The 23,334-nt window shown below is 41.5% G+C and overlaps 2 protein-coding genes across 10 annotated transcripts in view; both read right to left on the reverse strand.

Annotated features, from left to right (window-relative positions):
* LOC105701455 (prominin-like protein) overlaps window positions 1-2,974 on the reverse strand; it is a 31,265-nt gene extending 28,291 nt beyond the window's left edge. The window contains exon 1 of the mRNA XM_023433265.1: window positions 2,629-2,974. Coding sequence (XP_023289033.1) covers window positions 2,629-2,935 — 307 coding nt within the window. The 5' untranslated portion in view covers window positions 2,936-2,974. The remainder of the gene's footprint in view (window positions 1-2,628) is intronic.
* Window positions 2,975-4,339: 1,365 nt separating this feature from the next.
* Window positions 4,340-22,376, reverse strand: LOC105701425. Of its 9 annotated transcripts, XM_023433238.1 has the most exons (14): window positions 18,998-19,022; window positions 17,229-17,520; window positions 15,425-15,835; window positions 14,319-15,364; window positions 14,082-14,208; window positions 13,788-13,973; window positions 13,541-13,719; window positions 13,367-13,452; window positions 13,042-13,261; window positions 12,327-12,632; window positions 11,604-11,786; window positions 11,084-11,543; window positions 5,035-10,203; window positions 4,340-4,957 (listed from the first exon to the last, which is right to left on the reverse strand). In XM_023433238.1, exons 2-14 carry the CDS (start codon window positions 17,243-17,245, stop codon window positions 4,831-4,833), a joined length of 8,517 nt encoding a protein of 2,838 aa, XP_023289006.1. In that variant the 5' UTR covers window positions 17,246-17,520; window positions 18,998-19,022; the 3' UTR covers window positions 4,340-4,830. The 9 variants fall into 9 exon arrangements, with proteins under 9 accessions (XP_023289006.1, XP_023289008.1, XP_023289000.1 ...); XM_023433240.1 differs by lacking the exons at window positions 17,229-17,520; window positions 18,998-19,022 and adding exons at window positions 20,125-20,416; window positions 22,318-22,376 and having other exon boundaries at window positions 14,319-15,835; XM_023433232.1 differs by lacking the exon at window positions 18,998-19,022 and adding an exon at window positions 19,046-19,272 and having other exon boundaries at window positions 14,319-15,835; window positions 17,229-17,398.
* Window positions 22,377-23,334: the final 958 nt, after the last annotated feature.

The following is a 23,334-nucleotide window of genomic DNA, read 5'->3' on the forward strand; positions in this document are numbered from 1 at the left end:
CAACGCAACCTTATGTACTAAAAGTGTTCCAATTTGATGAACTTTTTCTTCTGTAACAGTGCACTTGGAATGTCCTCTTTCTGTGCTACGACCTAACCTCAATGTTACACGCCGTTTAGGCTTCCACGTCTTTTCGTACATCCTTCGTCTACGCTAATAAATGGCGATTTAGGATCTGCAATTCCCAACGTTGCGTCCATCCTTCCGGGAGGATCCATTTGCGTTTCCCCACAATCCCGTGAATAATCCACGCCGAGGTTTATGCCTTCCATTGTGTGGAAGCGAGCTTCATTTCCCACATTCCGGGGAATATACTTCCCTTTCCCTACACACCGGTAATCCTTACGTTATATCCTGCTGAGACTTCCGTGACTTTTGCGTCATTTTACGAGTTCTTTGTCATCATTCGTAAGAAATTTCAGTTGGGTATACTATCAGGGGCTCTATTACGTAAATCAAATTGAACGAAAATGTGAAACATGAGGAGCTCGCGTTATTACGGAACGTTTTTGCTGGTGAAAATGCGAGACCATTCACATGAACTGGCGCGGCACAAATTTTTAAGCGAAATTGTGAAGTGTGAGATTGTTAAGCAGAGATTAGTAAAACCATGTTCCATCCCCAAAAAGTTAAGATAATCTGAGATTAAAATTCGTAAGAAATTTCAGTTCGGTATATTACCAGAGAGTCTATTACATAAATCAAACTGAACGAAAATGTGAAACATGAGGAGCTCGCGTTATTACGGAACGTTTTTGCTGGTGAAAATGCGAGACCATTCACATGAACTGGCGCGGCACAAATTTTTAAGCGAAATGGTGAAGTGTGAGATTGTTAAACAGAGATTAGTAAAACCGTGTTCCATCGCCAGAAACTTAAGATAATCTGAGATTAAAATTCTTATCATTAAAGAATATTTATTTCGCCCGCCTCTCTTTCACTTTATACGGCCTAGGGAGGCAGGTTAAGGAATAATTATCCCCAATTCAGGGTTTAACTAGAAGAAAGGTCAAATTTGTCCACAATAATCCGCCGGATGTGTTTACGAGCGAGTTTACCGTTACGCGGTCGCCGCCATCTTTCTTTTAAAAGCTCATCATTGAAGGTAATTAACAGTTTCCACATTTTACGGCATAAAACCGCGTTTAATAAAGAATATAAATATTTACGGGATATTTGTTTTCAAGATTAAAAGCGCCACCCGCTAGTTTAGCGGAAGGGGAGGGAACAAACCTCTTCATAACCTTATCTTATCATACATACGTTACAATTTTACTTTCTATAGATATTAATTGTGCATATATTATATATATAGTCCTTAAATACGTTCCTTCTTCCTCAGGGACTCTTCTCGCATCTGCTGGGGGTTGATTTTGTAACATTAATGAAATTACTCCCTCGTAGAACTTTCACGTTACGTCGGATTACTTATCAGATTCTGTATCTTAACCGTGAAAATGCGTAATCGAGTGGAAAGTATGAAGAACAACACTTCAAGGATGACTGCATCGCTTGTTTTGAATCGGCGTGAATCATTACATCGTTCTTACTGCATAAGAGAATAAAATTGATAGAAAGTACAAACGTCAGTGAAACTTTAAAGCAGCTACTATTAATATCCATAACAAAACATTTCCGTTTTAAATTATCCTGCATTTGTCATTTCTATCTGACCTTATCTGTGTTTTATCTCTCTCAAATCTTCCTCGGACAAAGAATATTTGATTTAATACTTCCTCAAGAGACGTTTCACATTTTTACCTCGAAGCAATGTACGATAATCAAGGGAATTAGTTCATTTTTAATACTTTCGTTACAATGGAGATGCAAAATATATACGAGACTATCCGACTCTGTGAAAATGCGTTACGATTAAATTTCAAGCATGCCTGCATAATCTTCATTTACGCTTTTAATGAGTTTACTAACATACAGTCCATCTACATCCTACCCTAAATCCAAGATTTAGGGTCGATTCACCCACGTTAGATCTGTTTCCGATTCATCTCCGGTTTGTACAGTGACGGAGATGCATACATCTGCTTTTTACATTGTCATACCACACTGGGAGACATTCGTATCATCCCTGTACAAACCGGAGCCAGATTGCTCGTGAGTAATCGACCTTTATTGCGCCTAGTTTCGATAAATCCCGGATTTAGGATCACGATGGAGACAGTCATATCTACAAAACTTAAAAACCCCCAATAAACCTCAGTCATTATGAACATTTATAAAAAGAACAAGTCATAAATGTCTTCCATTTATACCTCATTAACCACGTCTCCATCGTATTAATAAATCCGCAGATTCCACAGCCACTTAAATACGGATTTACTGGGTTTAGGCTCGATAAATCCCGGATTTCGAGTACGACGGAGACGTAGTTTATTTATTAATAGCTCATCTCATTCACAAATCCCCTCTAGACGAATAAAATCACACGAAGCGTTTCGCATTTCCACCACAGTCCGGTGAAGAAACTCGCGGGAGTAATTTCACTAGTCCAGGGATACAAGATCGACCCCCAGGGGTGAGTCCTTGTTTACGCTTCCAGTTTCCATGTTGGCGCGCTCCCCTCCCCCCCCCCCCCCATGGTCGACGAGAACGAAGAGAGAGGAGACTCACCCTCGGGGTAGGCCTGCTTGCTCTGGATGAAGTCGATGAAGGCGTTGGTGACGTTGTAGAGGTTGCCCATGCCCTTCGGGTTGAACCTGGTCGACGCGTTGTAGGGGAGGCCCGTGGTCCTGACCGTGGAGTAGGACACGGCCCGGGAGGTCATGATCTCGTTGAGCTGGCGGTCCAGATCCTCGCTGATGACGCGCATCCGAGCCGTTAGACTCTCCTGGCCCGCCATTGGCCGCGCCGTCAGCACCAGACACACCGACAAGGGCACCAACAGGCCCAGGACGCTCGGGCGGCTTGCGGGCGCCATTTTGAGCACGAACCGATCGCAGCGACCTGCGCCCCGGACGCGTCGCCAACGACTGACGAGGACTGGTCGACTCCCGCTTCGCGCCGGCCGCGCCGACTCCGAGTGGCGGCAGGGTGGGGGGACGCCGATAGGGGCGCCACCTGTCGGACGCCATCTTGGAACGGGAAATATTCAAATCGTCTTTAAACGGAACTATAACACTCGGGAGTGGAATTTTCGATTGATTGGAGTCTGAATATTGATTTTATTAGGAAAAAACTCTTATTCATCGAAGGTATTTTAGAATTTACGCGCGAGTTTGCCTATATATGGTATTGATTAAACTCACCGACAGCCCAAGTGATCGGCGCCATCTTGAAAAATCCGTATCTTTTTCAAGTGAAGTTTTTCACTTGATTTCTTTAAAAGAAATGTCGTTGCAAATATCCCTTGTTTATTAATTTCATTTCAAGAGATTTTAGAGTTGGAAAGTTACTGTAGTGACATTTCTTGAGAACGTGTAAGATATCATCCTATATTTCATATTATTTCAGGTTTTACAGCCCGTCCGTATAGAATTTCCAGTAGGGAAACAGTGGAATTGAATTTCTGGTTTTTCAAGCTTGACAAAATGGCGGCGAAGCGTATAATCCTCTACCTGGATTTTTCCTCATAACGAATACTCGTTACGGATTGAAGAAGTAGACAAATGTTCTCATTAATCTCCACGTTCAAGAGGGGGCATCGGGATTAAAAGCGATTCACCTCGCTCGTCATATTTCCCCTAAAGAAATTCTCATTTAATCCCATTCACGGCCATAATTATCATTGGAATTTCTCATAAACATGCGTGCAATACTTTTTAGAATCTCACAAACTAATGCGATTAATTAAATACCCGTACTAGTTTAATTAAAATTAATGGATTAGTATCATGGAAATATAACGAAAAGCAATGCTGCGTTCTTCGCTGTTCGCAATAATCAAGATGGCGTCCTTTCTCCGAATCTCTCGCCTCGAGTTTTCCTCCTAACGAATGCTCGTTACAGATTAGCCAATTAAACAAATCGTCGAGTCAATCTGCATTTCCAGACGGAGTCATCGAGATTAAAAGAGCGATTCGCCTCGCTCGTTAAATTTTCTCGAAAGAGATCCTCGCGTTGCCAAGCGGTCTGCGCACGAGTGTCGCTCCGCGCATGCGCACCGCTATCATGACTTATCGATGCGACGCACGAAGGGCCGAATTAGAATAAAAACTGGGTAAAACTTCATGTCCCATTTCCGAAAATAAACTAAAACCATTGAACCTTCACGGAGGGAAACTATAGGAGGAACAAAATTACATAAATAATAGAAAAAATATAAAATATACATAGAGCGTTCTCTTCCCGGTTATAAATTAATAAATGAAAAAAAAGACACAGAGACTGTTAAATGTACATTTATTTGCACCATATAGTAACATATAAATTAAACAAACAAACGAAATGCTAGACTAATATTACAGAGTAAGTAGTAAGGGTTTTATAAATTCTATTCTAACGTAAACGTCTAAATCGCATGTAAAATACTTTATTTAAACAATATATTTTGGCTTATTATATAAATTCTAGCCATGAATATTTTTTTTTTGTTACTTTATATTGAGCGCGGTGAAAAATATGTAAAAGGTTTATAAATGTTAATAGAAAAAATAATTTATGAGTTTTATATGTACAGTTGGAGTTGGTACGTGTCGGACACTGTTTATCGACATGATAAAATCGTATGTAATGAAGGACGGAAACAAAACGTAACATCATCTTGTGCCTCAATTGTAAATGAATTAATGCGCATTGCACTATTAATGAATTAACGGTTACGTTAATTATCGATTAACGGGCTGAAAAATTAAGCAACAAAAGCATTAAACGACCCTAGGAGCCAGGGCTCCGTAAATTGAGGGGCCTCGGCAATTCCTTGGCACTCGTGAATTCATCCGACGCCATCTTGGATATTTCCAAAAAAGGCGCCAATTTTGAAATTGCCTGACGACTGGACCGCCTGAAAACAAATAGAACATTTGTTAAACAAATAATGTCTAACTAAATGCGAAACGGAAAATAACTTCAATGATTTACCTGTCTTTCTTTGGAAAACTCGAGAAAGTTTTTAAAGCCAAATCATCATCATCATCATCAACATTGTCATTGGAAATCATTAACTGCTTCATCTTCAAATGTTCATCACGATGTTCTCTTCGTCTTTCTCTACTACTCGTTTCCTTCTCAAAATCATCACCAGACGTCGTCTTTTCTTTGGAGTCATTAAAATTCATGATTCCATCATTTTCTTTGGTATTTCTGTCGCGACTGTCAAGTCCGTCTCTTCTATTGTCAACACTGCCAAGTCTGTCACTCAGTTGATCAGAAAAGATGTCACCGTCATCGACATCGTCATTGTCACTGTCGTCACTTTTACTTAATAAAGTCATCGGTGTAGTCATCAATTCCTCGTCTTGACTTTCTCTTTGTCGTTCGGTGATTCTTCCTTCGTCCTTAGTATCGGTTGTCACGGTTCTATTGAAATCATTAAAATCATTAAAATCATCGTCACTCTTACTCAACAAAGTCATTAGCGTAGTCATCGACTTCTCGTCATGTTCTTCTTGTCTTTTATTGTCTTTCTCTTCCTTGTCTTCAGGACTATCGGTCACGTTTCTTCTAAAGTCATTCAAATCATCGAAATCATGAAAATCATCGTCTCCATTTTTCTCATTTTTTCCGCCATTATTGTCAAGTCTGTCACTTCCGGTAACATTAGTCTTCATGGAGGAATAATTCTGAGGAATTCGAGTTTCATGATTCGCCTCATCGTCATCACGTCCGTCATTGTCATCATCAAATTGTCCTTTGTCATTCGTTCGTTGGTCGACTTTGTCAATTTTGTCAGTCGTGGTGACGTCAATTCGAGTGTAGGAAACATTCTTGGTCGCTGTCATCGAGTCATCAACTGAATCATCCAAAGTGTCATATTTCAGATCTGTCAAAATGTCAATTCCGTCAGGGTATCGTTTCAGTACATTTTTATTGTAATAATACTGTGTCGGGGATTCATTTGCAATTGTCTTTGACAATTGAAAGTCATCTTGTCTGTGCTGGACTAACAATGGCTTCGGCACCTCTACTCTCGCTTCTTGATCAGCTGATTGATGATGAACATTTTGATTTGTATATCCATTATTTTCAGATTGACGATGAACGTTTGGGTTTGGATATCCATTATTTTCAGATTGATGATGAACGTTTTGATTTGCATATCCATTATTTCCTGATTGATGATGAACATTTTGATTTGAATATCCATTATTTCCTGATTGATGATGAACATTTTCATTTGCATATCCATTATTTCCTGATTGATGATGAACATTTTCATTTGCATATCCATTATTTCCTGATTGATGATGAACATTTTGATTTGAATATCCATTATTTTCAGATTGATGATGAACATTTTCATTTGCATTTCCATCATTTCCAGATTGGTGATGAACATTTTCATTTGGATATCCACCATTTTCAGATTGATGATGAACATTTGGGTTTGGATATCCATTATTTCCAGATTGATGATGAACATTTTGATTTGGATATCCATTATTTCCTGATAAATGATGAACGTTTTGATTTAGATATCCATTTTTTTCAGATTGATGAACGTTTTGATTTGGATATCTGTCATTTACAGATGGACGATGAACATTTATGTTTGGATATCCATTATTTTCAGATTGATGATGAACATTCTGATTTGAATATCCATCATTTCCAGATTGATGATGAACATTTTGGTCTGGATATTCACAATTCTGAGGACTTTGAACCAGATATCCTGGTCGATGATGAACATTTGGGTTTAGGTATCCATCGCTTCCTGGTTGATGAACATCTTGGTTCGAGTATCCACTGTTTTGAAGACCTTGAACAGGATATCCTGTCTGGCGATGAACATTTGGATATCCATTTAAAAACGCTGATTGGTGGGACCAAGGTTGCAGATCTACCGGCCTGGTCAGATAAGTTTGGATCTTCTGTCCATTTGGTGCGACAAAAGTTTGGATGGGAAGTTTCTGGTAGGTCTGAGCATGACCATTGTGATCATCATAACCAATGTGACCATAATGACCATGGTTACCATCATGACGATCATGACCATCGTGCCCATTGTGACCATGATGACTATCATGCCGATCATGACCATCGTATCCATTGTGACCATGATGACTATCATGCCGATCATGACCATCGTACCCATTGTGACCATGCTGGTCACCATGACTATCATGACCATCGTACCCATTGTGACCATGCTGGTCACCATGACTATCATGACCATCGTACCCATTGTGACCATGATGATCACTATGACCATGACCATCACGGCGATAATCATAACCATCGTGCCGATCATGCCCATCATGCCCATCGTGACCATGATGACCATCGGAGTATTCTTCACTCAAGTCTGCATTTTCCTCTCGATCTCCAGCACTTCCATCGGGATCAAATCCATCCTGCACCTGACCCATCCTGAACCCATCATAGTACCCATCGTACCAAGAATCTCCAGGACCTTGTTCAGCAAATGGACCAGCAGAACCATAACCAGGCCTTGCCGAAGACCAACTTCCCCCAGACCCCAGACCAGCTTGCTGGGAACCACCCTGATGGACATTTTCATCCTGGTCCACGTTAAACCCTGAAGAGGCCGTCGAGATGGGTCTAGGGGTCTCGATATACCCGACCGAAGGTCGATAACTCCAGTTGAAGAAGTCATTATCAGGGATGTGGTCGTTTGTCGGCCTTGCCTGATAACCATAACTCGGGGGGTTTGGATTATCCGGGTCTCCAATGTTATGGGGAACGTATGGTCTAGAGACTGGTTGTTGACTGTTGTAGGGTCTGACCTTAGTAGGTCTAGGTCTGTTTACGGGTTTAACAGTCGATGGAACCTCGACATAACCTTCAGACCCAACATTTCCTTGATAAAATGGCCTCTGGATCCCATTAGAGTAGTTTCCAGGAATTAAACCTCCATTTCCAGGTAATTCTTGGATGATCTGGGGAACGTAGGGTCTTACTTTAGTAGGTCTAGGTCTGTTCACGGGTTTAACAGTTGATGGAACCTCGCCATAACCTCCAGACCCAATATTTCCCTGATAAATTGGCCTCTGGACCCCATCAGCGTAGTTTCCAGGAATTAAACTGCCGTTTCCTGGTAGTTCTTGAAGGATTTGAGGGACGTAAGGCCTAGAAACAGATTGTTGACTGTTGTAGGGTCTGACCTTAGTAGGTCTAGGTCTGTTTATGGGTTTAACAGTTGATGGAACCTCGACATAACCTCCAGACCCAACACTTCCCTGATAAAATGGTCTCTGGACTCCATAACTAGGAGGATTAGGATTATCCGGGTCGCCATAAGGTCCGGAAACAGGCTGATACCCGTTGTAAGGTCTGACCTTAGTAGGTCTAGGTCTGTTCACGGGTTTAACAGTTGATGGAACCTCGCCATAACCTCCAGACCCAAAATTTCCCTCATAAATTGGCCTTTGGACCCCGTCAGCATAGTTTCCAGGAATTAAACTACCATTTCCAGGTAATTCTTGGATTATCTGGGGAACGTAGGGTCTCACTTTAGTAGGTCTAGGTCTGTTCACGGGTTTAACAGTTGATGGAACCTCGCCATAGCCTCCAGACCCAAAATTTCCCTGATAAATTGGCCTCTGGACCCCATCGGCATAGTTTCCAGGAATCGTACTCCCGCTTCCTGGCAATTTCGGCGGTTTCTTCGTGGTCTGTTGCAGGATTTGAAAATGGGAGCCGGAGATTCCTTCGCTGACGAATATCGGCGAGTTCACGGCGTGGTTTTGCACGACTATGGTCAGGTTCTCATGGGGACCGAGAGGACGGTTCACCGTGATTCTGTTCCGTTGGTTCACGTTGGTGTTCACCTTTACTGGCCTGGTAGGTCGAAGGAGGGACTTTCTCTCAGGACTGGGGGTTGTCGTGCTGGTGGTTCCTTTCAGGATCCCGGTCAGGCTCCCCAAAATCCCACCAGGGTTTTTGGATCGTCCTGGACCGGCGTTGGAACCGATACCTTTCACGTCCCCAATGATCCTGGATAAATTCCCTGGATCTCTGGAAGAAGTCCTTTCCCTAACTTCCACATCTTGACTCTCAACAACGCCTTCGTCCTCTTCATGGTGTTTCTCATGTCCTTCCCGCCTCCTCGCCCAAGGATTCAAAATCCCCTCTGGACTTTTAGACTCCCCAGGATAAACATTGGTATTAATTTTTCCTCTACCTCCAGAAGAGGTAGGAAAATCTCCTGGATTTTTAGAAGAAGTCCTTTCCTTAACTTCCACATCTTGACTCTCAACAACGCCTTCGTCCTCTTCATGGTGTTTCTCATGTTCTTCCCGCCTCCTCGCCCAAGGATTCAAAATCCCCCCGGGACTTTTAGACTCCCCAGGATAAACATTGGTATTAATTTTCCCTCCACCTCCAGAAGAGGTAGTGAAATTTCCTGGATTCTTAGAAGAAGTCCTTTCCCTAACTTCCACATCTTGACTCTCAACGACGCCTTCATCCTCTTCGTGGTGTTTCTCATGTCCTTCCCGCCTCCTCGTCCAAGGATTCAAAATCCCCCCGGGACTTTTAGACTGTCCAGGATAAACATTGGTATTAATGTTCCCTCCATCTCCAGAAGAGGTAGTGAAATTTCCTGGATTCCTAGAAGAAGTCCTTTCCTTAACTTCCACATCTTGACTCTGAACAACGCCTTCGTCCTCTTCGGAGGACTCTTCATGGTGTTTCTCATGTCCTTCCCGCCTCCTCGTCCAAGGATTCAAAATCCCCCCGGAACTTTTAGACTCCCCAGGATAAATATTGGTATTAATTTTCCCTCCACCTCCAGAAGAGGTAGGAAAATCTCCTGGATTTCTAGAAGAAGTCCTTTCCCTAACTTCCACGTCTTGACTCTCCACGATCTCGACATCCTCTTCCTGGTCCCCTTTATTAGTGGTTCCACCTTGCCTCTCCCTCCAAGGCTCCAAGTCCAGGGTACCGATGAACTCGCTTCCACAGGGCAGTCTTCCGTTCCTCAGGGTGTCCGCAGTCAGGAAGACGAAGGGCTGGATGGTCTCGATGCTGTCCATGGTCTTGCAGAGGACCTGGGCGAGAGTTACCCTCTTGATCCGTCTGAGCTGCGCAGGCGTGAAGCCGCTCTCCAGGTTGGGGTTCTCGTACCTACCGATAAATCAATTACAATAAATACCCGGATAGACAAAGAGATGCAAGATTTACATTCAATTTGCCTCTTAACAGATCATGAAATGAGCCATCATTTGGAACTCATACCTGCAGCCGATGACGAACCAAAAATACGTAAACATGAAACAAAGTACATGCAATGTCTCCATATTTCTTTGCAAACGTACAGCTAAATTTATCTCACGCATTGCTGATAAACAATTACAGCGTCTGTTGTCATATTGGCGTGACAAATTTCCCGCAAACTTTTCTTATAATTTATTGCGCATTATGCGTACACATATTGCAGACATTTCATGCAACAAATGGTCTGCAAATTGTTTGTAAATCGATTTTCCTTATCTGCAGATATTTCATGCAACATATGATCTGCAAATTGTTTATAAATCGATTTTCTTTATTTGCAGACATTTCATGCAACAAATGGTCTGCAAATTGTTAGTAAATTGATTTTCTCTATTTGCAGACATTTCATGCAACAAATGGTCTGCAAATTGTTTGTAAATCGATTTTCTCTACTTGCAGACATTTCATGCAACAAATGGTCTGCAAATTGTTTGTAAATTGATTTTTTCTATTTGCAGACATTTCATGCAACGAATGGTCTGCAAATTGTTTTTAAATCGATTTTCCTTATCTGTAAACATTGCATACAACAAATGGTCTGCAAATTGTTTGTGAATCAATTTTCCTTCTCTACAAACATTTCATGCAACGAATGGTCTGCAAATTGTTTGTAAATCGATTTTCCTTATCTGCAGACATTTCATGCAGCAAATGGTCTGCAAATTTTAGTAAATCGATTTTCTTCATCATTTGATGATCGAGATGATGATAACGATGATCTGATCCGTACCAGAACCGATCGCCCTTGCGGAGATTGCTGAACTGCTGGGCGATGATGCAGGCGAAGGTGGGGCCGACGAGTCCCCCAGGAACGGCCCTCTCGGCCAACCCCGCCGGGAACAGGTCTACGTCCTCCACGTGAGAGTAAAGCTCCCGGAGCTTCCTAGCAGTCGACGCGCTCATCACCCTGTCCAGGTCCTCCCAGGTGCGGATGGCCGACAGGCTGCAGGGTTCCCTCCACCTGACGTAGGGAGGGATGCCGTGGTCCCGACCTCTCTGGATGTTCAGGGAGGCCAGGTCCATCCCGAAGGGGAACCCCGGGGTCTGGAAGAGACGATTCGTCAGCTCGCCCGAGAGGAACTCGTCCCTCTTCTGCGACTGCTGGTTCACCAGGCCCAGGAGAAGACGATCGACCGATCCTGCCGTCTCCAGGTTCACCGGGTTCGCGAACTCGTTGTGCAGGCTGACGTCTACGGGGGGAACGAGGGTTAATATAATGTTAATTAATATAATATAATGTTTATACTTACTGTTAAACAGTGGCTGGTGGTTCCGGTCGAACCTGACGAAGCTGGACTGGACCATGGAGTGACCAAATCTGTAGGCCGCGGTGGAGAAGGCGTTCGCTATGTCAGGGTTCACCGTGGGGTCGTAGCCCTCGTAGTAGCCTTTCTTCAAGATCTCGAGATTAAACAGTTTCATCACCTCGTGTCCTGGAAAGTGAGAAGAAATTTATTATTCAAAGAATGCCGTTCATTAGGAAGCTTTTCATCTTAATTTCGCCTTACTAGTTATAAACCGATAAGGCTCATTTTCCTATATCAAAGCCTCGGGATTTTGAGCCTTATCGCAGGATGGGCAGACGAAGTACGAACTGTATCTTTAGAACAATTAAAAAACACCTTTTTGTACGTGATGTGCTCGACCAGAAAATTCAATTTCATAACCACTATTCACAGGACGCTGTTCTCTATAAAGTTGAATTTTTTTAAGAATTTCCCCTTACTCATCATAAATCAATAAGGCTCATTTTCCTATATCAAAGCCTCGGGATTTTGAGCCTTATCGCAAGACGGAGGAACGAAGCATCTTACCAAGGACGATCGGCAGGAACTCCCTGTAGGTGATGTGTTNAAGTTGAATTTTTTTAAGAATTTCCCCTTACTCATCATAAATCAATAAGGCTCATTTTCCTATATCAAAGCCTCGGGATTTTGAGCCTTATCGCAAGACGGAGGAACGAAGCATCTTACCAAGGACGATCGGCAGGAACTCCCTGTAGGTGATGTGTTGGACCAGGGCCGCGACGATCTTCCGGATCTCCTGGAAGAGCTTTTCGTCGCTCCAATGCGGGTTCAGAGCGGTCATCTGGGTAGCGATTCTGTTGTGTTGCCGCAGAAAGACGACGTGAAGAGACGTCAGTCCAGGTTGCTCGCTGACTCGGCCATCGCCCGCCCTGAAGCACGTCATGGACAGAGACCCGCGACGACAGAGATCCGATGGCTCCTCTCTGGGAAGAACTGGCCTCCGGGACTGGATTCTCCCATATTGCAACAATCCTGAAATTAATTAATATAATAATACCACTTAATATAATAATTATACTGATCTTAATAAATATAAATTACTAGCCAGATATGAATGTGACGTCAAAGAGATCAAGTATATGAAACTTTTCTGCAAATTGAGTGCACCGAACCCTTTCAAAATTTAAATTGTGAGTATGGAGGCTATAAGGAAGATTCTGACACTAATTAAATTTTTATGAACAATTCTTAAACGTTTAAAGATATTTTTAAAAATCTGAAATTTCATGGCTGTAAGGACCTTCCTTATAGCCTCCATATTCATATTGTAAAGTTTGAAATGATTCAGTATATTCAGTTCGAAGGTAAGTTTTATGAACGAATGACTTTACAGATGCCATTTTCACATCCTCTTAACATATTGTGGTGATAATTTCGTTACCATTTCGGAAAAGTCTGAGACTGTCGCTGTGATGAGCATTGCTGCTATAAACCGTCGACGCGTCCACGAAGCTCGTCACCTGGGACAATTGTTCCCTGGGTCCGAAGTCGCAATTTTCTCGAGGAGCAGGACCACTTCTCACAAATTCCAAGCATTTTACTCCCAGGGGACCCAGGAACGTGTCCTGGGGCGAAACAGCGATCGGCAGGCACTCCGGATGCTGAAGAGCATGGAATTCCATGAATTTGACAAATCTTTCAATTTTCGAAGATGTGAAAAACCACGAGATTTTTCAAAAATTCCAAATGAAATGAGAATAACTCACCATGAACTCTGGTGGCTGGAAACCAAGACCATGAGGCAAGCAACACTGGGGGACGGTCCCATTGAATCCTCTACTTTGTCCAGTAGCTGATGGCCAACGAAGACATTTTTTAGATTTTCAAAATTATGTCCCATGTATCGAAGAGTATTTTTCATCGATAGGTAATAATCTCACCTGTGATGTCGTGGTCTATAAATTGACCCCACTGCATCAACATATGAGTGACCGAAGCCAGTGGTACATCTTTGTCCTGATGAACCGTATTGGAAATGTCTCTGGGACTCGGAAGAGATTTTCCAGTGACCGATCTCCTGATGGTCTGGATGCCATCTTCGTAGACCGGGGGCAGGAACCTGGAAAAGGCCAGGAATGACTCTAAATTATCGCGAGATATTTTATTCTCAAAAGGTTTATCAAGTACCTTTGCATCGATGACATTGCCGAACCCCACCAAAGGTGTTCTCGATTGTTGCAACTGCCATCGGTGGTTCTGTATTTAATGCTGGCTGCGGTGCACTGTGGCACTCCTCTTCTTGGACATTGTCGATGAAGAGTCGATCGAGGAGTGCTTTTAGTCAGCGGAACCTCCCTTGAGAACTCTGGGTACCTACGATGACATTAAATCACAAAGCTGGATGGACGTTAATCTTATGACACTGTACAGTATTCGTTTAATGTTTCCAAAATATTTTGTGGGAGATAACTCAATATTTACTTGTTGAAAAATAATCTGGATCCTTCAAGAGCTGCGAAGCCAAACTTTGCGAGATGTCTTGCTTCATCGGTTTGGTCATTGAAAGCTGCCACGTAAGTTGCTGGATCATTCGAGCTCAGAAACAGTCCTGAAATATTAAAAGAACGAGAATTAAACATTTGTTTAATTCGTATAAAAATTGCTCAATTCCATAAATTATAAATAAATTGTTTTGAAGGGAGAAAAGCGTTGTCTTACCCATCGAGTATAATTTTGGTTCCTTTATGTAATACAGATCGTTCATAGCTTGCATTCCGAAGTCAGCAGCTTCTACGATGTCGTCTACTCCAGGCTTCGAGGTTTCTTCTTCGGTTCTACTTTCTATGTTATCAATTTTATCTCTATTGACATTAATACCTGTTGAATTTCTTTGAACGTTTTTATTTTCAGTCTTGTCCAGTTTATGCGCTACTACAGTTCCATTTATCTTCTCCTGTTCGCTCTTCCTATCGTCAAAGTTTAAGGTACCTTTTTCTTCTTCAACATCCGTTGAATTCTCTGATAGAATTGAAATTCTGACAAATTTCGTGCGTGTGTTTGAGAACAATTTGGCTCCTTCTTCTTCCTTCGCCGTTGAAAAATTCTTGGTTAGGTTTTTCTCCCCACTTTTTCTTGCAACATGGTTTTCTATTCCACCATTTTTTGACAGCTTTGCCATGAAAATCTCATTTTCGGGTTTTCTTAATTCTTCGTTTTTATGGTTGTCCTTCCTGAGATCCTTTTCGGAATCAATATTGAAAGTATCTTTGACGTTTACACTCGATCCCAATTTTGACACGTTTGAGTCTCTTTCTCTTTCTTCAGCTTCTTTCATCTTTATTGGGATCTTCATTCCTTGAAGTTCACTCGCAATCAATCGCCTGATGTTCTTTATCACTTCTTCGTCCTGGCTGGAATCCTTCGGCAAGTTTCCAAAATTCACATCTAAGTCACCGAAGAATGTTTTTTTGCCTTTCCTCACCTTCGAAGCTGTCTCTTTACTTCTTTCTTTAAGAAAATGCATTCCTAGTCTTTTCGCATTGTCCAGAAAATTTCCATCTCTTCTCTCGATGACATTCGACGTATCTTTTGCTTCATTCTTGAATTCCCCTTTCAGCGTCTCTTGATTTCCATAGTTTCTTAGATTTTCTTTCTCCTTCCAATGTTCCTCGTTCTCTTCCTTCTTCCCCTCCTTTCGGCGATCCTTCTCCACTTCGAAGCCTTCTGCTGGCCAATTTCTTAGTTCCGTATCTCCTTCGACGTGCCTAAAATTTGGCATACTCCTAACCTCTCTTTTCCAGCCATTAAAATCTTTAATAATATACCTGTCTTCAAAATTGACATCGTGTTTCTTCATCCCTTCATCTTCTTCAACATTCCCAGTTTCCATTTCCTCTTCTCCCTCATGTCGAATCGAAGTCTCTTTTTCCTTTAATTTTCTCTTCTCATGCTTCGAGTCTTCCTTTTTGTCTATCGAAGAAGAAAATGTCGAAATATTTTCATCGTCTTCTTGTGCTGATTTTTTCTCTTCCTTTTCTTTGAGACTTTCCTGAATTACTGAATCTGAATCTGTTAATTTCTTTCCTATTATATTATTAATCCTCTCCTCGAGTTGCCGAACTTTTTCCTCCATTTTTCGTGTTTGCGAAAATGAAGTATATTCTCCGATAATGTCGAGGTCATCTTCTTTTTTCGCCTTAGCTAATAACGTCGAGGAGAGAGAGACAGCGACGACTCTGAAAATTAAGTATGAAACTTCAATTATCCCTCGAAATGATCGCACTAATTACTAAATTACTTTTCTCTGATTAATAATTAATATTTGCGCAACATTTTCTTTCAAGTTTCATTCTTTCCAGCGAATATCGTAAAACAATTTACCGATTGTTTCCCAATTGTTGAGCTCACACAATAAACTTTTATTCGGGATTATATCGAACCCATCATTAAACAAATATTATAGTAACTTTACAGCGCCTAGGTATCGGAATTGATTTGTTTTTATTTTAGTATTATGAGTCGTGGTACGATTTGAGAAGCAGAGTTCGAAGAACCAGCTGAAAACCGGATTAACGGGATGTGGACAAGTCAATGAGCACGTGTGGACGCAATTTTAGGGTTTGTTCACATTTCACATTTCACATTTCACATTCATCTTTCATATTTCATCTTTCACATTTCACATTTCATCTTTCACATTTCACATTTCACATTTCACATTTCACATTTCACATTTCACATTCATCTTTCACAATTCACAATTCACATTTCACATTCATCTTTCACATTTCACAATTCATCTTTCACGTTTCACATTTTCGAATACGAGTTCATTCACCCGCAGTTATATCTTAATAACACATATACAATTTAAATATAAATTCTCTTAAATAGTCTAGGCATTTAAAATGACCATAACATTCTCGATTAAATTACTCCCACTTAAATCGTGAAGAATTTAAACCACAAATTATATCGCCTTCGCGGGTAAACTCTCGCATTGCTTACAAAAACGCGCGAATATTTTCCCGTGAACACAATAAAGATACGCCATTAAACGAACGAACGTATATTTGAAAACGCACATTGTGAATGAGCCTTTAGCCCTGGAGATCATCCGCGAATCGCGCGTTCCGAAAGTAACGGTAAGCGATGGATTGATTCCCGATGACGTCACATTAATTAGCATTGTCGTTACCTCCTGGATCTTTCAACCAGAGGAGAGGAAATTGGATTTATTGATATTGGTTGATGAGGAATGGAGGACAGCGCGTACAGTGGCGGATATTAATGATGTTTTTTTTAAATATGTGGCGCTGCTAATGTAACAAGAGAAAGAATTATTTGCCCCTACTGTACTAAATTCCACTATGGGATTTTAGAGATGGATTCAGGATTTTCCAGTATTGTTTATATTGCATTTTTTTCTAGAGTTCTAGAGATTTATTTATAATTTTCGAATACTGTACAGGGGCGGACATTAACTACTTCCTTGAAATTTGACGCCGTCGTGTGTGAAGAGGAGGCATTTATGCCAGCCACTGTACTTAATTCCGATTTGGGAATCTAGAGGTGGAATCGTGGTTTTCAAGTACAGTAAATAAATTATTGATATAGTGAAACACTTACAAGATCCCGAGAAGCATTCTTCTTTTCAAAGCCGGTGCCTTATCACCTCGCGGAAATATTCCTCACGATTATCACTGACCAGAAAGTCCAGTTTACGTTAATAATAATTAACTTTCTTTCTTGCAAAATAAAGTCACGTAATCGTGGATTAAATAATCGTTCCCGCGATTCTGAGGGAAATAAAAAATGGCGGTCAAGAGGGTCGCACGGAAAACAAAAATGGCGGCCAGAAGAGTCTTCCCGAAGATTAATAAACACCGACGAAAAATCAAAATGGCCGTCGTAAGGTCTTCTAAAAAAAAAATGCAAAACTGTCGATTAAAACAATTTCACCGAAAGTAAAATGCGAAAATTCTCGCGGAAAATACAAAATGGCGGCTAGAAGAGTCACCTCGAAGATTAATAAACACCGACAAAAATGGCGCTTAAAATGCGCTAAAAATCGCTAAAAATGGTGACTAGAAGAGTTTTCTCGAAGATTAATAATCACCGACGAAAAATCAAAATAGTTGCCGTAAGGACTTTTAAAAAAAATGCAAAACTGCGGTTAGAATGACTTGACCGAAAGTAAAACGCGAAAACTCTCGCGGAAAATACAAAATGGCGGCTAGAAGAGTCACCTCGAAGATTAATAAACACCGACGAAAAATCAAAATGGCTGTCGCAAGGTCTTCTAAAAAAAAAATTGCAAAACTGTCGATTAGAACAATTTCACCGAAAGTAAAATGCGAAAATTCTCGCGGAAAATACAAAATGGCGGCTAGAAGAGTCACCTCGAAGATTAATAAACACCGACAAAAATGGCGCTTAAAATGCGCTAAAAATCGCTAAAAATGGTGACTAGAAGAGTTTTCTCGAAGATTAATAATCACCGACGAAAAATCAAAATAGTTGCCGTAAGGACTTTTAAAAAAAATGCAAAACTGCGGTTAGAATGACTTGACCGAAAGTAAAACGCGAAAACTCTCGCGGAAAATACAAAATGGCGGCTAGAAGAGTCACCTCGAAGATTAATAAACACCGACGAAAAATCAAAATGGCCGTCGTAAGGTCTTCTAAAAAAAAAATGCAAAACTGTCGATTAAAACAATTTCACCGAAAGTAAAATGCGAAAATTCTCGCGGAAAATACAAAATGGCGGCTAGAAGAGTCACCTCGAAGATTAATAAACACCGACAAAAATGGCGCTTAAAATGCGCTAAAAATCGCTAAAAATGGTGACTAGAAGAGTTTTCTCGAAGATTAATAATCACCGACGAAAAATCAAAATAGTTGCCGTAAGGACTTTTAAAAAAAATGCAAAACTGCGGTTAGAATGACTTGACCGAAAGTAAAACGCGAAAACTCTCGCGGAAAATACAAAATGGCGGCTAGAAGAGTCACCTCGAAGATTAATAAACACCGACGAAAAATCAAAATGGCTGTCGCAAGGTCTTCTAAAAAAAAAATTGCAAAACTGTCGATTAGAACAATTTCACCGAAAGTAAAACGCGAAAATTCTCGCGGAAAATACAAAAGGGCGGCTAGAAGAATTTTCTCGAAGATTACTAAACACCGAACAGAGAACACTCTCGCGAAAAGTGAAAATGGCTGCTTGGAGGTCTTCGCAAAATTTGCAAAACCGCCGGTTAGAGCGACTTGACCGAACGTAAAATGGAGTTTCGCGAAAAATAAAGGTATAAAAAAAAAAAGATGGCCATAGGGAGGAAAAATTAGCGTGCGATCCTCGTGCAGGAGATTGATGGGAGAGGCTCGCGGTGGAATTTTACCCTGAACCTTAAGGCGCGTTTCCCGCGGACGGTTTACGAGTCACTAACCTTCAAGGAAGCGGTCCGACTCGTCTTATCCTCGAGAAGCGCGCTTAGCCCCGGGCGACTTAAAGCTTTTTGCATCCTCTTTTTGCGCATTTTTACTGTTACACTCCCGCCTATCCTCCGCACATCCAAATCGGATTTTCATCCCGACCCGAATTTTCAAGGCGACACGAAAGGGTCATTCTCACCATATACAAAACGTAACAATATTTACACAACTTTTCTCCAAATCGTTCCCATGTAAACTTCAACGCGTGATTATAGACGCCCTAAGGAAGAACGTGGTGCTTATGAAATTTCATTTGTGACAACAATCCTATTTTTTTTATTTAGTCCAGACTAGAACCAAGGACACATATTATTGACAAAATCACATTTCGTGAGTATATAATCACGCGCCGAAGTTTCAAATGATTCGGTGCGCCCAGTTTGGAGAAAAGTTATTATTAATAATTTCACGGTTTCATATATACAAAATGACCCTTTCATAACACGTTAATGGGGTTGAAAGTTCAAATTGGAAGTGGTTTATTTCGGGAATCCTTGCGGGAGGTGAAATTCTCGATAATAGATCTCGTGGATAATGCAGGGGTTCGGTTTACCGACTCTTTCAGTTAACTCGGCTAAGTAGTATCGCATGGCGGCAGACAGATGGCGCCACGCGATCTCCTTCGGTAACTTATCTATCTCATACTTGCAAACATCGATTGTCGGTATTGCGGGTACCTGTATATTATAAATTTCTTCTCAATAAGAAAGTACGGAATATCTATGATAGATGTCGCGACGATAATCGTTATCAAGGCAACAAGTATCAGGTTAACGTCAAATCCTGCTATACTTCACATTCGATAAAGAATCTCTTCACTGTCATCGCTTTACCGACCGGAAGTCAATTAATTAGTTTTGCGATTCTCGTGATCTCCACTTATTTCCAAATTCGCCGTTCATTAAAGTGTTAATTATCGTCAGAATCAGTGCCGACATGAAATAAAAGAAAAATCGCTTTTCGATAATAAATTTTCATTTAAGAATAAGAGGTGGCGATACATTAGCGACATTTAATAGTGTATAAAAGTAACCTTTGTCAGTGCCTCGCTGCCTTCTCTTGTGCTTGCAGGCTGGCGATGGCCTTCCCGGATCCGTAGAGCACCTTAGCCCGGACTTGAACCCTCCTTGCGGCTGCGCAGGCCGAACCCGTACTCGCGGACGAGCTTCCGCTTGTCCCGGCAGATGGCGCGCCGAGCTGCAGCGAGCTCCCCGCGAAGTTCGCGCCCCGACATCGAGTGCACCCCTCCGACATCTTTTCTCTGGGATATCTTTCTCGATTTCCACGATTCGACCAAAAAATCCTGCCGGAGGTCGGGATTTCCACTTGAATGAAAATGACATAACAAATGATACCATCGAATTTATTCCATCACGCCGAACAATTATTAGAGGGATGAAAATTACTAGTGCCATTTAAAAAAATTGACGCATAGCAGTGGCATGAAAACATAAGCAGTTATGCTGAAAATTTTCTTTTCGTAAGTTATCCCCCTCCATAACCTAGAAGTGTGTTTCGTATCAGCTTAATAATAAAACCCGAAATATAATATTCGATTCCATTATATCATATTTTATCACATTGATATGTTGATTTCAGAGCAAATTTATCTACAGGCATCTACAAAATCAGAACCTGGTTACCCGGTTTGATTATACTTTATCACGTTTTATCGTAAGTATGTTTATTATAAATTGACGAATGCTTCCAATGTAACATTAACCTTACCAATATTTATTATCGATTAGCTTGGGAATACTCCGTTTTATTAAATTCTATCACTGTACTGAAGACTTTTAAATTACCGTATGGCAGAAGCTTAGGATGCGAGTTGGTCGGAGAAATGGCGAATCTCGTTTAATCCCATTTTCTGCGCGCGTTTCTGGTCCCGAGCAGAGGTCGAGTGGGTCCGCTCCCCTCGGCGGTCGGCGGCGAACTGAGGGCTGAGCCGCCCGTGTTCCGAATAGGCGGCGCGGTTCACTTTTCTGTTTTCTCGGCCGACTCTTAACTTTAAGTAGGGGCAAAACGCAACGCGCCTACCTAGCTCGCAAAACTGTACAGTGATGGACATTCCTACCTTCCTTGCGAATATGACACCTCCGATCAGTGTATTTAAGTTCATTCTATATATATATATAAAAAAACCTCAAAATATTTACAAAACATTTCTCCAAACTGGGTGCGAGTCATTCGAAACTTAGCACGCGATTATTAAGGCCGATGAATGAAATTTCAATTTTTAAAAAAATTGTTTATAGATATTTTTTAAATTGTTTGTAAAAAAATTAAATTTTATGGGTGTCGAGACCTTTCTTACGGTCTCCGCATTCACGTTGTAAAGTTTGAAGCGATTCGGTACATCCAGTTTGGAGAAAAGTGTCACGAAAGATTGACCCTTTGAATGTCACTTTCATATCACGTTAATTCCTTTCGGCCCCTGATGGAGTCTATCAATGGAAAAGAAATTTATGTACGATGTCCTGGTGTAATGGGAAATACAGTTATGTCCGTCACTGTACAGTCTACGCGTGCGCATGCGCGGACTCTGTCTACTCCCCCTCCCCGTCTGACTTTCTGAGTCAGAGAAGCGATCGGCCGATCTCGTCTTAACCTTCGACGGATAAAAATAAGCCGGCGACGGGCCTCCATTAAAATACTTTCGCCAATGCTTCGGGTTAGTCGGTCGAACGCGCCCCCGTCGGTAACGTGGGTCGCCGACTGACCGACCTTGAAAAAGTCATTCTCTCGTCGTTTCGCGATTACCTATTCACGACTCGTTCGCGACTCGTTTTAAAATTGCTGAATTAATGCGATGGAAAGGATGGAGTACTTTTCCCGACCGTCATTTAGAATTCCTCGTTCATCATGTTGAATTCGTCCGTTTCGAAAAATCAACCGGTCGCCATTTTGAGATTTCTCAACTTTAATCGCCGTCGATTTTTTATATTATATTTCAGGGGTGAACCTAAGCGTATACAAAGTTTCAGCGAAATCGGTTGAAAATTGTAAAAGTTACGGCCATTTCTATATTCCATATTGCGGCTACAAGTTTTCGGAGCCGCCATATTGTTTCGCGGGATTTTCCAAGAATTAACAGTACTTCACCTTTAATCGGAATGTTAATTTTTAATAAATTTTGTATATATTGTATATATTGAAGGATGGTCAGTTTTAAGGTTCCGTCGAAATGCACTTGCCTTATCATTGGAATTTCGATAATTCTTACCTTGAAATTTTCGGCGAATTTTATAAAGCTTCCGATCGAGTGACTAATGGTAAGGTTATGTCGAAGACGAGCGGATCTCGCGATCTCGCCGTGAGTAGGTCAGTCGAGCAAGGAGGCCATCCGAGGGCGAATCCGGTGCGAGTCGGTGCGCGCGCACACGGACGGCCGCCATATTGGAGTGCGCATTGTGTGCAGTAAACATACTGCAGTTCACGCATGCGCATTCACATATGCGCCCGCCAAAGAGAGAGAATTATCGCGACGCCTCCTCCGAGGACGAATAGCGGTCGACACGCTTATCGGCCGCCATCTTGTTAAATTCGACACCGACCCTGGCAAAAATTCATGGAAATTTACATACGCATAATTGGAGTCTCGCGGAGAAAAACGTAAGATAGAAAAATTACAGATTAGAAATTTATAAATATACGTGACATTGTATATTTACCATATTAGTGCACTTCTACTTGATGTCAATGTAATATTACGTTAAATTCCATGCCCTTCCTTGATTGTTTCTTAGGTTATTAATCAGTAACTGTCATTTATTAACGCCACTTGAATTAGTTAACGATATTAATAGAATAAAATCAAATATGATGATGGAGAGGAAGATAAAATTACGTCGTAACTGTCTGTCCGAATCGAAACGTCATGAACCAATAATATTCGCTATTAAAATTAATAAGGAATTAATTATGAAAGTTAGAGGTGTAAAATTGTCGTGATTCCTCAAGAAGACAAATATCTCACGGAATAACAATATATGTATCGCATTTTCATATCAGCTTAAGTGTCGGAGAGGAAGCGATCGATCGATCGATCTATCGAATCGGGAAGACTCGTCTTCAAGATGGCGGCAAGATGGCGGCAAGATGGCGGAAGGGACGCCGAAGGGGAGTAGGTGAGTGGATGAGACCGAACGGGAAAAGCCGACGGAAGTGGGCCACCGGGACTCCCGGTCGAGCACAAGTCCGGGTTCGATTCCCGGTTTATGTGCCGACTACACTTCGCCAT

This window comes from Orussus abietinus, unplaced genomic scaffold (assembly GCF_000612105.2).
Source record: "Orussus abietinus isolate OABI.00-Male unplaced genomic scaffold, Oabi_2.0 scaffold89, whole genome shotgun sequence".
In the NCBI taxonomy this organism is placed as follows: domain Eukaryota; kingdom Metazoa; phylum Arthropoda; class Insecta; order Hymenoptera; family Orussidae; genus Orussus; species Orussus abietinus.